The 14,319-nt window shown below is 38.1% G+C and overlaps 1 protein-coding gene and 1 pseudogene across 11 annotated transcripts in view; one reads left to right on the top strand and one right to left on the bottom strand.

The window, feature by feature from the left end:
• LOC104086744 (OVARIAN TUMOR DOMAIN-containing deubiquitinating enzyme 12-like) overlaps positions 1-14,319 on the bottom strand; it is a 30,605-nt gene that overhangs the window by 8,080 nt on the left and 8,206 nt on the right. For 2 of the 11 annotated variants that reach the window (XR_011407923.1, XR_011407924.1), the window contains exons 9-14: positions 13,171-13,255; positions 11,298-11,354; positions 9,557-9,628; positions 7,931-7,971; positions 7,705-7,797; positions 5,657-6,578 (exon numbers count right to left, since the gene is read on the bottom strand). Coding sequence is in view for 3 of the 11 variants with exons in the window: in XM_009591074.4 (XP_009589369.1) it covers positions 9,558-9,628; positions 11,298-11,354; positions 13,171-13,255 (213 nt within the window). In the remaining 8 variants the exon portion in view is untranslated. Of the gene's footprint in view, positions 1-205; positions 270-5,656; positions 6,579-6,602; positions 6,727-7,485; positions 7,798-7,930; positions 7,972-9,556; positions 9,629-10,307; positions 10,627-11,297; positions 11,355-13,170; positions 13,256-14,319 lie in introns of those variants that run through there. The other 9 variants (XR_011407922.1, XR_011407927.1, XR_011407928.1 and 6 more) reach the window with 9 other exon arrangements.
• Positions 4,868-6,575, top strand: LOC104086781 (COBRA-like protein 7; annotated as a pseudogene).

Below are 14,319 nucleotides of genomic sequence, written 5' to 3'. Positions count from 1 at the left end.
CATTTAAAATAACCAGAGTTTTTCATAAATACGGGGTAAAACCCAAATAAAAACATAAGTATGGAAAAATAGCCCGACATCGGGGTGTCACTAAGTCATGAGCATCTAGATAACCAAACTAATACAACCAGTGTCTAAGTATCAATACAAGACAGAAAGAAATATATAGAAGGAGAGACAAGGCCCTGCGGACGCTGGCAGCTACCTCGTAGTCTCCGGTACTCGATCCTCCCAGACTCAACGACCTCCGAAATCAAACACACCTTGATCTGCACATGAAGTACAGGGTGTATCATGAGTAGAACCAACTCAACAAGTAACAGAAATAAATAAGGAACTAAGAAGTAGTGACGAGCTATACAGTACAGTTCATTTTAAAAGTTTTCAGCAAAGAGTGCACGTGCTTTCAAATCCTGTGGTATAAGTCAAAACAGTTCGCGCTCATGTAAAACAGATATGAATCTTCCAGAAATTTCATAACAACAACAGATACAACCAAGTGCAACAATAAATAATGCAGGTACAGCCTCTCAAGGCAACAGTCACTCAACCCATATCAACCTCACACTCTCGGCTCGCAGCCCTCAATACACACTCTCAATAGGTACCTGCGCTCACTGGGGGTGTTCAGACTCATGTGGGCTTCTACAGCCCAAGCGCTATAAGCACAAATAACTCACGTGCTGCACGGACAACTCACGTGCTATAGTATAAATATAAGGATCCGTATGGACAACTCACGTGTTGCATGGATAACTCACGTGCCATAGAACAATACCTCACAACCAGGCCTTCGGCCTTACTCAGTCATGAACCTCTCTAGTCTCATAGTTCTCAATAAAGAAAGGGAAAGCAGCCCAAATCAAAGTGTTACAATATATAATCAGGGAAAAATAAATAACAGAGACTGAGGTAAACATGTACAAGAATCACTATGACTGAGTATAACTACCATGAACGGAATACAGCCTAAGCATGCTTCTAACATGAAACACAGTCAAGTTCTAGTAAAAACAGGAATGCATATAAACACAAATAAAGTCTATTAGACTTCACAGTCTCCCGGGACGCACCAAGTCTCAATCCCTCACGGTGTACAGCTACACGCCGTCACCTAGCATGGGTGCCACCTCCAAAGAGTCACATTATACCAAACTCCGGGTTTCATACCCTCAAGACCAGATTTAAAACTGTTACTTACCTCAACAGCGTAGAACTCCTACTCCGAAATGCTCTTACCCCTCGATTCGGTCTCCAAATGCTCTGAATCTATTCACAATCAGTACAACACCATCAATTTATGCTAAAGGAATGAATTTCACAAGAAAAATACCAAATTAGACTCAAAACCTGAAATTGGCTCAAACCCGGCCCCCGGCCCACCTCTCGAAGTCCGACAAAATTTACAAAACTAGAAAGCACATTCACTCACGAGTCTAACCATGCCAAATTCATCAAAATCCGACATTGTTTGTTCCTTCAAATCCTTAAATTACTCTCCAAAACTCTCAAGCCCTAACCCCTCATTTTCACTAATTACATGATTAAACAACGAGAAATCACCATATATACGAGTATTAGGGCTCAAGAAACTTACCTCACTGATAGCCCTTGAATCACCCTTCAAATATCACTCCAAAAGCTCCAAAAACTGACTTGAAAATGGTGGAAATGAACCAAATTCATGAAGGATTCTATTTATGGTTTCTGCCTAGGCTTTTTGCACCTGCGGACAATTTCATGCTTTTGCACCACCGCACCTGCGAAAAATCAATCGCAGGTGCGGAACTCACTTAGGAGCCCAGGTTCCGCATCTGCGGCCCAAAACCCCGCCCCTGCGAAAGCGCACCTGTGCGTTTTCCTTCCGCTTTTGCAAAGCTGTCTAGCATTCCCCCTTTCTGCATCTGCGCTCCCGGTTTCGCACCTGCGGGCTCGCAGATGCGACCTCCAACTCGCACCTGCGCATCCTGCGTAGCCCAGCACTGCCCGCTCCTGTGGACTCCCCTTGCGCACCAGCGACCTCGCACCTACGACTCCTCCTTCCGCAGGTACGAAAATAGCAGTAGTAGCAGCTTTAGCTGCATTTTCCAACTTCGACAAATCCGTTAACCACTCGGAATCACCCTGGGGCCCTCGGGATCTCAACCAAAAATACCAACAAGTCATATATCAACATACAAACTTAGTCGAACCTTCAAATCACTCAAAACAACATCCAAACATCAAATTACCCTCGGATTCAAGCCTAAAAACTTTTAAATTTTCAAATTCGGCAATCGATGCCGAAACCAACCAAACCACGTCCAAATGACCTCAAATTGTGCACACACGTCACAAATGATACTACGAACCTACTTCAACTTCCAAAATTCCATTCCGACCCGGATATCAATTTTTTCATTGCCGACCGAAATCGCCAAATTTTCATCTTTTGCCAATTCAATCCTAATTCTTCCAGACCTCCAAATCACATTTCGGACGCGCTCCTAAGTCCAAAATCACCTAACGAAGTTAATGGAACCATCAGAATTAAATTCCGAGATCATTTACACATAGGTCAATATCCGGTTGACTTTTCCAACTTAAGCTTCTACTTTAGAGACTAAGTGTCTCATTCCACTCCGAAACCACTCCGGACCCGAACCAACCAACCCAGTATAACATAATTAGCTGAAAAGCATAAAAGGAAGCAGAAATGGGGGAAACGAGGCTATGACTCTCGAAACGACCGGCCGGATCATTACAAATGCTTAGTTACAGATCCGTCCCTCCGAGGTCAGGTAATTACCCATGTTACTTTGGGCCTTGTGAGCACAAGCACCCAAATTGGTGCTAGTTTGGACACTTGGTCAGTATCAGGTATATAAATTTGTGCAGTGAGGTATTGACATTGAATCATGAGCATGCATTCACATCCTAGATTCATGTAGTGGATCATATATATATATATATATATATATATATATATATTGACTGATTTATATCATGATTATGAAAAGAATTGAGATAACTGATATAGTATTCTATCTCTTTGTCTGCCAAGCATGTCTATATTCTAGATTTACTGTGCTTCTACTGTTAGATTTGGTTGATGATATCATGCCTTATTTCATATTCAAATTATACTTCCACATGTTTATTGGACTATTATTAAGTGTCAAAGTCGGCCTCTCATTACTACTTCTTCGAGGCTAGACTTGATGCTTACTGACTACCGTAATTTTATACTCATACTACACTTTTATATATTTTGTATAGGTTCTGAGGAAGGTACTAGAGGTACCCATCGAGCTGAGTAGGAGTATTTATTAGAGATTTCGTGGTGAGCTTCTTCCTTGATCCGATCCTCAGCACATGGAGTTCCCTTTCCCCGCTTTTCTAGTTTTGTCTTTTCTTTTTTCGGACGAATGTTGTTGTTCCATTGAGACTATATATGCTTGTTAGATTCTTGTGATATTGTGACAGCGGGTCTTGGGAGAGCTATGAGACAGTTCTGATTGTGTTTAGATCATGTATGTGATTTATGTACTTTGATGATATTTTGAGACATATTTCGCTTGTTATTTATATCACATCTCAGTTAATGCCTTAATAAATGAATTATATTATAGTTGTTGAGTGTTGGCGTGCCTAGAAAGCAGGTTAGGTTCCATCATGACCATTGGTGGGATTTTAGATCGTGACATTAATCCTCCTTATCTTTATTGATACCTATATATCGTGTTGTGATATAACTATTGTGTTTATTGTATCACGCATAATGTTGTGAGTTTGTATTTCCTAACACTTATTCTAGGAGTATTCAAAGTGGTAAGTTGAGTATTTTACTGGATTATAGTTATGTATAGCTCACTCATTACATGCATGTCCACGTAGATATTGTTGCTGACTACGAAGCTAATGGATGATGAATTCATTCGAGTGGATTCTGTTGCTGAGGTGAACTTCCACAATGCTCGTGGAGACCATTATTCCATCTTTATCTATTTTGTGCTATTTATTTCTTTTTAGGGATTTGCATGCCCGATAGTTAAACTCATTCTATTAGATGCCCCATGATCTTAGTACGAAATTTGGGCTAGAGATTTATTAATTTATTGATTATTAGTATTTATAATTTATTTATGAATTTATTTGGATAATTACATTCCTATTTAATTACTATTAATGTATTTGGACTTGCACCTATATTTCTCTCAATGGTTTAATTAAGGTTAAGTGTACGAAAATTGATTTACCTTATAAGTAGTGGTAGTTAGGTGTTAATCGCGTCTAGGGGCAGTTTGGAATGTAACAAAGTTGGTATTAGAGTATAGGTTTTAAATCACGAATTATTGAGCAGTGTTTAGTAGAGTCTTCTTCATGGGCATGTAGGAGCTCATACTGCTCTTGAGACTACTAAGAATTTAAGATATTTTTTCTTCTTTCATTCTTTGATATGCATTGAGATGAATCGAGTTTGACTTTAAAAAATTTCTTTCGCAGATGAATAGGACACACACATCCTCCTCTATTGGACAATCAAATGCACGTGCTAGACATCGTGCTGGACGCGGTACTACTCGAGGTGGTTGTCAAGCTAGGGCTCATCAGACGGGAGCCCTGACTAGGGCACATGCCGCTCTTCAACCTGAAGTTGTGAATGGAGCCTAGCTCCAAGCTCTTGTGCCAGAGCGATTTAGGATGTTCCACCACTACTACCAGCTGTGGTACCTACTATTTTCTTACCTACAGACGTAAAGGCTAGATTGTTGAATGTGTTGGAGAAATTTGTACCTATTCAGGATGGCTTACAGTTCATCGGGCTACTTCACAAATACAAACACCATATGAGATGGTCCCTAAGAAGGTTATTTAGCCAGTAACAATGATAGGGCAATCCAAAGAGCTTAGAGCTTTCACGAGTCTTAAGCCACCAGAGTTCGATGTTATACCAACATTTATAGAGCCTCAGAAATTCATTGAGCATGGTGAGAAGATACTGATTACTTTGGTGTTGAAAGAGACTTGGTATGAAGTTTGCTACTTTCCAATTTTTAGGATATGTAGAGTCGTGGTGAATTTCGATTCAGAGAGATAGACGAGCAAGGTTACCTCTTATCACTTGGTTAGAGTTTTAACTCATGTTTATGGACATGTTCATTCCATTGAGTATACACGATGGTATGAAATGTTAGATCGAGCACTACGCTAGGATACCATGACTGTTATAGAGTATGAGGCTAATAGCCTGTTTGAGCGTTCTTCTTTTTGGCAAAAAGTATTTTTGGGCCAAAAATACTTTTTTCCAAAGTTAAAGTATTTGGCCAAGCTTTTAGAAGAAAATAATAATACTTTTTTAGTAAGAACAGAAGCAGTTTTTGCGAAGCCGAAAAGTAAAAAGTACTTTTGAGGTAAATTTACTTAAAAACACTTTTAAAAAGCTTGGCCAAATTCTAAAATTTACTTAAAAGCACTTTTAAAAAGTTTGATCAAACTCTAATTGCTACTTAAAGTGCATACTCCTATGTTGTTGATACTTCTGATTGCGTTTTCGGGCAACGGGGAAAATTTTATCATAGCCTTGACTTCTCCAATGGAATGAACTGTGAGAGAAGGGCAACAATAATCGATCAACCTCTGGAAAAGACCAATGACACAAAGTTGGGGATGATACCTTTCTGTTGCCGAAATGGGACGATCTTGCCACCTGCCATGGACCCAAGCAAGTCTGCTTCAGCATTCCAGATAAACGTCTTTAAAATGCCTCCGGATCTCAATCGCTCCACTCCTCCTCAGAATTGGAAGATTGAAGGCAGACTGAATCCAGATTATAAATGTGGACCTCCATTCCGTGTAAGCCCCAGCCAGTTTCCTGATCCTAGCGATACAGCAGCATTTGCAAGCTGGCAAGTTGTATGCAACATCACCCAACCAAAAGGAGAAAGCCCTAGATGCTGTGTATCTTTCTCTGTTTTCTTCAATGAATCCATCATTCCTTGTCTAACATGCTCCTGTGGTTTTCCTTCTAATACCGCTCGGACATGTAGCACAAAATCATCTTCCAGTTTGAAAATAGAACCAAGATGTCCCTTGCCTGGGCTAATATTAATCATCTTCCAGTTTAGAACCCATTGCCATGCGGAGATAACTGCGGTGTCAGCATCAACTGGCATTTATTCACCCTCTTTAACTGGGATGATACAACTGGATAAAGCAGCCCCTGGTTTTGATGCGGTGTATGTAGTTCCTTCAATGGAACTATATTAGATGGAGTTAACAATACCTTGTTCATGAAGGGCTTGAGCTATATATATAGTAGCAGAAACAGATGGAGCTAATCCAGAGAAAGATCCCCGAGTACCCTGGGAAACAACAACCAGTAATCTCATTCACAAAGAAGATTATCCCTGGCATCAGCATTCCTGGCTGTGATGGGTATACTCTAATGAAGAAGAGAAGAGTGCTCATTGCCAAAGATACTCCCAACAAGCAGCTCATATCTTCGTTTACTGTCACTACTTCCATACTAGCACTTGTGGTTTTTATGTTGATGCGACAATAGCACTGAAATGCGACATTTTCTCTTTATTCCATACCTGCCAATTGATTCATTCTTTAGATAATGCCAGTCTTTTAATCAATTTATCAGATTATGTCAATGTGTTCTCAGGGACAAGATCTCTTCGGCAAGTTTTGATTTGCATATTCTGGAATTCTTTTTACAGACAACATATACGTTAGTACCTGTATGACTAGTGGGCAAGAATGAATACCTCAGTTTGAATAAAAAATACTAATAATTATCCAAATACAAATTGCTGTTCACCAAAAATACATTTTTAAAAAATACTTTTCAAAATAAGCAATTTTAGAAGCATGGCTAAAGATGCTACAAGTTTACTGATTTATCGAGGTATGCACGCACTGGTTGTAGATGAGAGAAAGAAGGTGAGAAGATTCATGGATGGACTTGTGCATCGTTACCATGGTCCTGTAACACGAGTCGTGCAAGATGATACCTATTCAGAGGTAGTTGACATTGCTCTCTGTTATGAATCTTATCAGGAGAGGGACATAGTTGAAAGAGAAAGAAAGAGGCCCATTTCCATCTGGGAGACAAGAGTGGTTATAATAATAGGCAGTCCAAGCCTACTCTTTCACAAAAATGCCTGGACCTCCGTTTTCATTTCTTATGTGTCATGTCTATGTAACAGGAGTTAAATTTATCCGACAAGGATCATGTCATCGAATACTGATTATGACCTTAGGGGTCGTCTGATTGGTGGGATAAGGGGTAACTATCCCAAAATAAAATATAAAAATTATTTTATCCCACGTTTGATTACGGTTTAGCCCGAAAATTATTTTGTACAGGTATGGCCGGCACCCGGTGCCTTAATGGACCCAGCGTACCACCTCTGAAATATAACATGGACATGCAAGCGTCTGGGCCAACAAGGCCTCAAAATGATACCCATAAGACAACATGTACATAACAAAGTGTAAGTGAAGAACCACCTAAACATATACGTATATGTAAGGTCGACAAGGCCACAATATATATCAACTGACCAACAGGATGGCCGGCAAGGCCATGCAAAATAGCTGTACATACGACCCAAGCCTACAAGCCTCTAGGAGTAGCATAACTTAGAGAAGATCGGGACAGGACCCCGTCATACCCAAAACAAAATGCATATATACATAAGCAGCACAGCCTACCTCTCTATAGCAACTCCAGGAGAAGTGGCGTGCGTCGATCAACCATAGAACTGGACAACCTACTGGGGAGGTTCGTCGGCCTATCTACCCAACCTGCGGGCATAAGACACGGCATAAGACACAGTGCCCCAGCAAAGGGATGTCGGTACGAAAGAATGTACTAACATGTAAGGCAGATAAAATATATATAGAAATGTAACTCAAGGGAAAGACAGTAAGGGTCAACCTGGGACAACCCAACCAACGCATCTTGTCTAGTGCCTCAACCTATAATGACGACAACGCTTCCGTTAAGCTAAGAAAATACTGGTATATCATGTATTTTGAGCGACAAGCTTATTTTATAATGAATCAGACTCCCCTATTTCTTCCAACTTCCACAAGTACAAGAACAACAACAATCATCTTAAATTCACCAATTTCAATCATCAAACAATTTAGAATAGCTATCAAACAGCCCACACGATAATAACAACATCAAAATACGATTTCCCATTATTAATTTTGTATTTCTCATCCCATAATTTAACTACGACCTGGACGAACTTAAATATATCTGGGAGAGGAGAATTCTTATCTTATATGCCAAGAACTACTCTCCTTCTACCTTACTTCACTTGGAAGAAATCTCTGATTTGCTATCCCCTAAAGGAAACCGACGTGGGTATAATCGTTATGCTTCTTCGTGTTCGCCTTAGTCGTAGGACTTAGTATCTTTTTGTTGAGAAGAAATGTAATTTATCTTCTAAAAAATACAGAAAACGTTGCTGCACACCACGGAAATTATGTTGCTGCCCATATTTTCCTAAAGAAAATTATCTCCACTTTAAGATGTTAAGAAAATGTATATAGCGTGTCTCTATGTATATATAATACTAATGTGCAGCACCTTCTATATATATAGAGGAAGCCAACAAAGTAGTAAAATATTTTAAAAGGGGCCTGTAACCACTTACACATGTCATTAATTGAATACCCATTTGATTTGTCATCAAAACCCCATTTACACGTGTATATATTTAGTACACCTTTATCTTATCATCATTTAAACTTGTGTATGTATAGATATGCCGTTGACTGCCACTTGTCAATAATCTACTTGGTTTTGTCTATATAATATTTATCCAATAATCTTAATTAATTTCTTGATCTTAATTTACTTAAATATGAATCACTTTTAACACACTTCACATACCCCACATCATAATCATGTGATATAAAACTAGTACTAGTACATAGCCACTTTTGCCACATACAAAAATATTATTCCCAATCATCGCCGTCACACTTTTAAGTTTGAAATCATTTCGGGACTTCATCTTTTTATACAACAGGCTCTTTATTTGCATACTTGAATATGACCAAAATTCTCCGTGGCTCGAGCCTACTTACATATGTCGAGTGGTTCAAACCATAGCCAGAAAAGCCCGGGGCACTACATTGATGAAACTTGTACTCTTCAAATCGTTTCACCTCGAACCTTCACGACACTCACTTATCACTTGTTAAAAATAGCGTAAACACTTTTAACCTCAAGGATAATCTTATCCTTCGAGCTTATGTCGACTAACTTACGACGCAACTTAACGTACGAAAAATACGGGATGTAACATCCCCCTTTAAGAACATTGGTCCTCAAATGTTGGGTTAACATATATGAAGATTCTAACTCTCGGAATTTTTTAGAAATTTCGCTAGAGTTTACTCTATAAATAGGACTATCCGAAATCTGTCATGCAGCCGGAAAATAGAACCACTGCCTCACAGGGCCATATAATATAACATATATCATCACATCGGCCTCACACGACCGTCTACCATTAAAAGAGTCATATAGTAAGCCATAACTCACCTCAAGTGTTTGATCCTGTGACCTGGGTTGTAACCTGGGTTGCGTCTATCACCTCCTCGTCACGATCATTACCTAAACAAGGTACAAAAGATAAGGTTATCGTTATAGAGTAGGAATAAGAGGAACGCATTTCACGATTATTGTTATAAACCTTCAGTTTGGAATATCTGAGGGTATGTAGACTTCATATCCTCTTGTCTTTTATATCCTGATAACTACACGACCCCAACAAGTTATCCCAGAATTATAATGACAGGAAGATAATGCGGGAATTAAATAATAACTTGTATTCAAAGATGTTTGGTTCATTGCACTAGAAATGAGATATACCTGATATAACACAAAACATGTTTGATTTTCATTAGATAAATTTTATTTGAATTTTAACCTTAAATTTTTAAAGGACTTTGGAAGACTAGCATTGAAGAAAGGCATCTTTGTCCTTTTAGTATTTTATCTCAAAATTATTGTTCTCGAAATTGGTATCCCATCCAATGCCGGATAGGATAGGGTTTTGAATCGTGACACATAGAGTGAAGGATCTTTTATAAGATTAATAAAAACTATTAGCTAAAAGTGTAGTGGCAATCTACAGCCATTAAGTTGCAAGTCCAGACCTTTACATTTTCCTTTTCAATCTATATCTTTTTAAGAAAGTTTATACAGTAGACATCAAGCGGTGATACTGAAGAAAAAAATAATCCAAAATGGGGACCTGTGCAAGAATTGAAACTTGCAAGTCGCAGGTAACTGGTGTAAAGTAGCATTGCATATATATAAATCAAGAGTCGATAGAGCTAACTAAAAATAAGAAATGATATATACACAAAGAATGAAGGCCGTGAAATGGCAAAATTGTTGTGTACCTAAGAGAAAGAATAAAAAAAAAATATATACAATCCGAAGGTGTTGTCACAGTGTCCCTAATCCTCGTGATAAGGTGCTCTGTTCCAGGAAAGAATCTCTCTTCTAAGTTCTACTCATCCAAAAGAAGCTGGCGAATGCTATTCTCAAGTCTCAGCCTAGCCACCACCATTTTTTTCTTTTTCGGGTCTCTCCAGCAGGAAACTCTGTAATAAATTAGCACAAATAGAAACCGTTTAACCAATACTGCATTTTATATCCCTACTACTACTGAAAAAGATAAGCCCTCTTAGCCAGGTAAATCCACTATGTAACTATCTTGTTAAACTTGTCCTGTCAAAGCAAATCCTTAAACTAGAAGTATACCGGTTCAACCTAAATTTCTGGTCCGATAAAACCAGTTAAAAAAATCCTAAAAGATCACTGAATTCTCAGCTAATTGTCTTTATATAGGACTTCCCAGCAGGCACTCCGAGACACAGTATCGGGGAAAACTAGATGCAAGGCCACTGATTAAGAACAGAAGATATAGCCAATGAAACTTTTAGACAAAACAAGTTTGGTACTTCACAATCAGTTTGAGGGGGAAAGCTCAAAACATCGACGAACATGGAAGAGTGGGTTTTCTTTTTTCAAAACCTTGGCAAATGTGGAAGGGTAGTTTTTGGGTTGAGGGTGGAGTTCAAGATAATGTGAGCTTTTCAGAAAATTGTAAACATACATCAGAGACTAATTAGAACACTTCTATTACTAGGTCAAAAGTATGATGAATACGAATAAGATGTAAAAACAATATCTGTTCAATAAAAGAGCATGGCGCTTAGATATTAAATGCATTCTCTAGCACAAAAAGGAAAAAATGACAATGCTCATTTACCTCCTTGCGGATAGATTGAATTGTAGTGCACTTCGGCCCAAAAGCTCAAAAAGATGACTGCATAAATTAAAGAGACATATCATTCGGTCTTTCTGAGAGAGAAAGAAAAGAAAGAGAACAAGACATATCCCTCTCCGGAGGAAGATAATGTGCCAAATTAGCAGCACTAATGTTATTGGTGCTGCCCTCACACGAAAAAAGAAATTAGAACCAGACAAATTGTTATAGGTTCTGAGAGAGAATGAACAGAAATTGAACAAGGTGCGTTTATCAGAGGAAGATAATGTGCCAAATTTTCCTCAGTCTTCAGTGTTATATCCATGTATACTAGAATCCAAGGTCTAGTGTTATCCAATTCCTCCCCATATACAACACCAGTACCCATGTACATTTCTCCTTCCAGAATTAGTGCTGCTTCTAGATTCTCTCACTATTTGTTGTCTTGTACTTCATACAGTTGTATTCATATTCCACAAACTTTCTCTACTCACTGTACTAAAGGGGATAGCTCCAACAAGACTAAACTGTATGTGTAGCTGATACAGATCATTAGGACATCATCTATCACTTGATATTATTCATTTTTATCTATTATTCAGAATTAAAATAGAGATCTTCGAGATAAGGTTTTATATAATCTTATTTTTTTAGTTAGACTTCTAGTTGTTTTAAGAGGTCAAACTTCTTCAGACCTTACTATCCATGAATATGATCCTCATATTCTGATCTCCCTATCTACTCTGATTCAATTTTCACTTCTTAGACCTGGTCTTTCTCTCTTCTCCCTTTTCATCCTACATCAGCAGCTCTATGCAACAGTGATGAATGAATCGACCTAGAAACTCCTGTAATTGCCAATTTTAGGATCCTGCCTTTCTTATAGCTTTCTTTTCTTCTTAGGTATAATAAATCTACCATACATAGGGATGGCAATGGGGTGGTGCGAGTGCGGGGCGGTGCGGGTTTAAACATATGCGGGACGGGCGAGTCAACATAACAACAAATTCAGTATTTTGCGGGTGCGGTGCGGGTGCGGGTTAAGATTTATAATTTTCGAATAAGTACAACTTTTCAGCTATCGATCATTGATATTCAACCAAGAGATATTTGTTTTCCAGTTTTGGACTTATAATTCCGTTCTCCTACGAATTGGATCATTGTAGTCTCAAATTGATTTAGTTTTTTAAATTGATTCATAGTAGACGTCTATTCAGTTTATTGTAAATATGAATGCTTCTGCTAATTGCATCACTGGGAAGAAGAGCTGCTTGTTTTATATTTTATTTACTGCTCCAAAGTCTCACTTTTAACTATATAGTTAATTTGTTTTAAGCTAAGTTCAGGTATATGATCTCATTACATTGTACAATCTGAATTGTATATTAGAATGACATACTAATAGCATTCGGTAGGATTTATAGTTATTCCCAAGTTATGCGTATTCAAAATATGACTTCCTTGGTTTGCCACTGGATTCTGATAGAAACTTTTACATTAGCAATGACATATATAAACATAATTGAAAAGACAAAAATAAAAATAAGACAAATTGGAAAAAAAAAAAAAAAGAAGAGGAAAATTTTGCGGGGCGGGTAACGCGTGGGTGGATGCGGGTGAAAATGCAATGCGGGGCGGGGCGGGTTGAAATTTTGCGGGTTAAGGTAGAACCCGCCCCGCACCCGCACCCGCACCGTTTGCCATCTCTCATACAACAAGATTACACACAAGCGCACAAAAGAAAAGGAAAGAAGAAAGCTAACTTTGATCCCTCTCACCCAAAGAAAAAGAAGGAAAAATAAATAAAGCAAGCTTACTCGGATTCAAATCTGAAATGTACAACAGGAAAAAACACTCATTGATAAAAAAAACTTACTTCTCTTTGACTTTTGAATTTGTGGAAGAATCTCAATGTAGCAGGTATCCTTAAATGAAGTAATGACAAATATCTTAACACCATACTGTAATAACATTGGAACAAACGTCAGTCACCAATTGAAAATTTAAAATACACACTTGAATTGAGAGAATAGTAAATCACAATCATATGACAATAAACAACAAAAGAGGGAAAAATTAGGATTTTCTGTGTTAGGAAAAGAATGGAAAATGGCTGGCAGGAACCAATCAAAGGTCTCTTTCTTTAGGGAAGCCAACTCAGGAACTCCTAACCATTGTCTGAGCACTAAGATTCCTTGAAAGAAAATTCATAATCAATCTAAATGAATCAAATGGAAGAGCGGCGACGACCCTGCCTAATCAGCTACTTCTAGCAAAAATTGGGGTTTGGGAGAGCATAAAAGAACATAGCCATGACATGCATTGTTATCCAGAATAAAGTGAATAATGAGACCCTATAATAGCAACATTTTTATTCTTAACTTCTGTATGGTGCTCTTAGAGGTATACTGCTTATTTTCCATACAGTATTTATTATAATAGCAAGGATAACAGCTGCTTTCAAGATGCAAATGAATTTAACGGAGAATTTAACGGAATTTCTTCTGAATTTAAAATTCTGGAATAACGGTTACTATATCTTTCACAAAAACAGGTAAGAAACACCAAAATTTGGTAATAAGGAATAAGATGTATTACATTTTAGAATCATTAAGGAACATCATCTTGATTCTAAAGTAACTAGTCTTTAGTCTTTTTGAGAGGTTACCCTGTCATCAAAATCCATAGATAACAAGAGTCCCCATGCTTTAGAGGGTTTGTTCATCTTGCCACTATATGTGCTCTTATCAGTTTTGACATCTGATGCATGGGCCATAGTGTGAATAACTTAATCTCATCCAGCAATCATCAAGAGCCTTAATTTCATCCTCTTTGCACTTGTTTGTGAAATACAGAAAATACCAGTGAATTACCAAATCAACCCCATTTCTTCTGGTTGATAAAAGTCAAAAAGTAAACTCTCACAATACATAAAACAAGCTTATGTTTGTTTTCTGTAAATAGTAGTAGGTTCTATGCTCCGGACAGGCGGATAAAAATCAAAAGCCACATAGCAAAAGGGATG

The sequence above is a fragment of the Nicotiana tomentosiformis genome, chromosome 5 (assembly GCF_000390325.3).
Source record: "Nicotiana tomentosiformis chromosome 5, ASM39032v3, whole genome shotgun sequence".
Lineage (NCBI taxonomy): Eukaryota > Viridiplantae > Streptophyta > Magnoliopsida > Solanales > Solanaceae > Nicotiana > Nicotiana tomentosiformis.
This window is presented reverse-complemented; position numbering and strand designations above follow the sequence as displayed.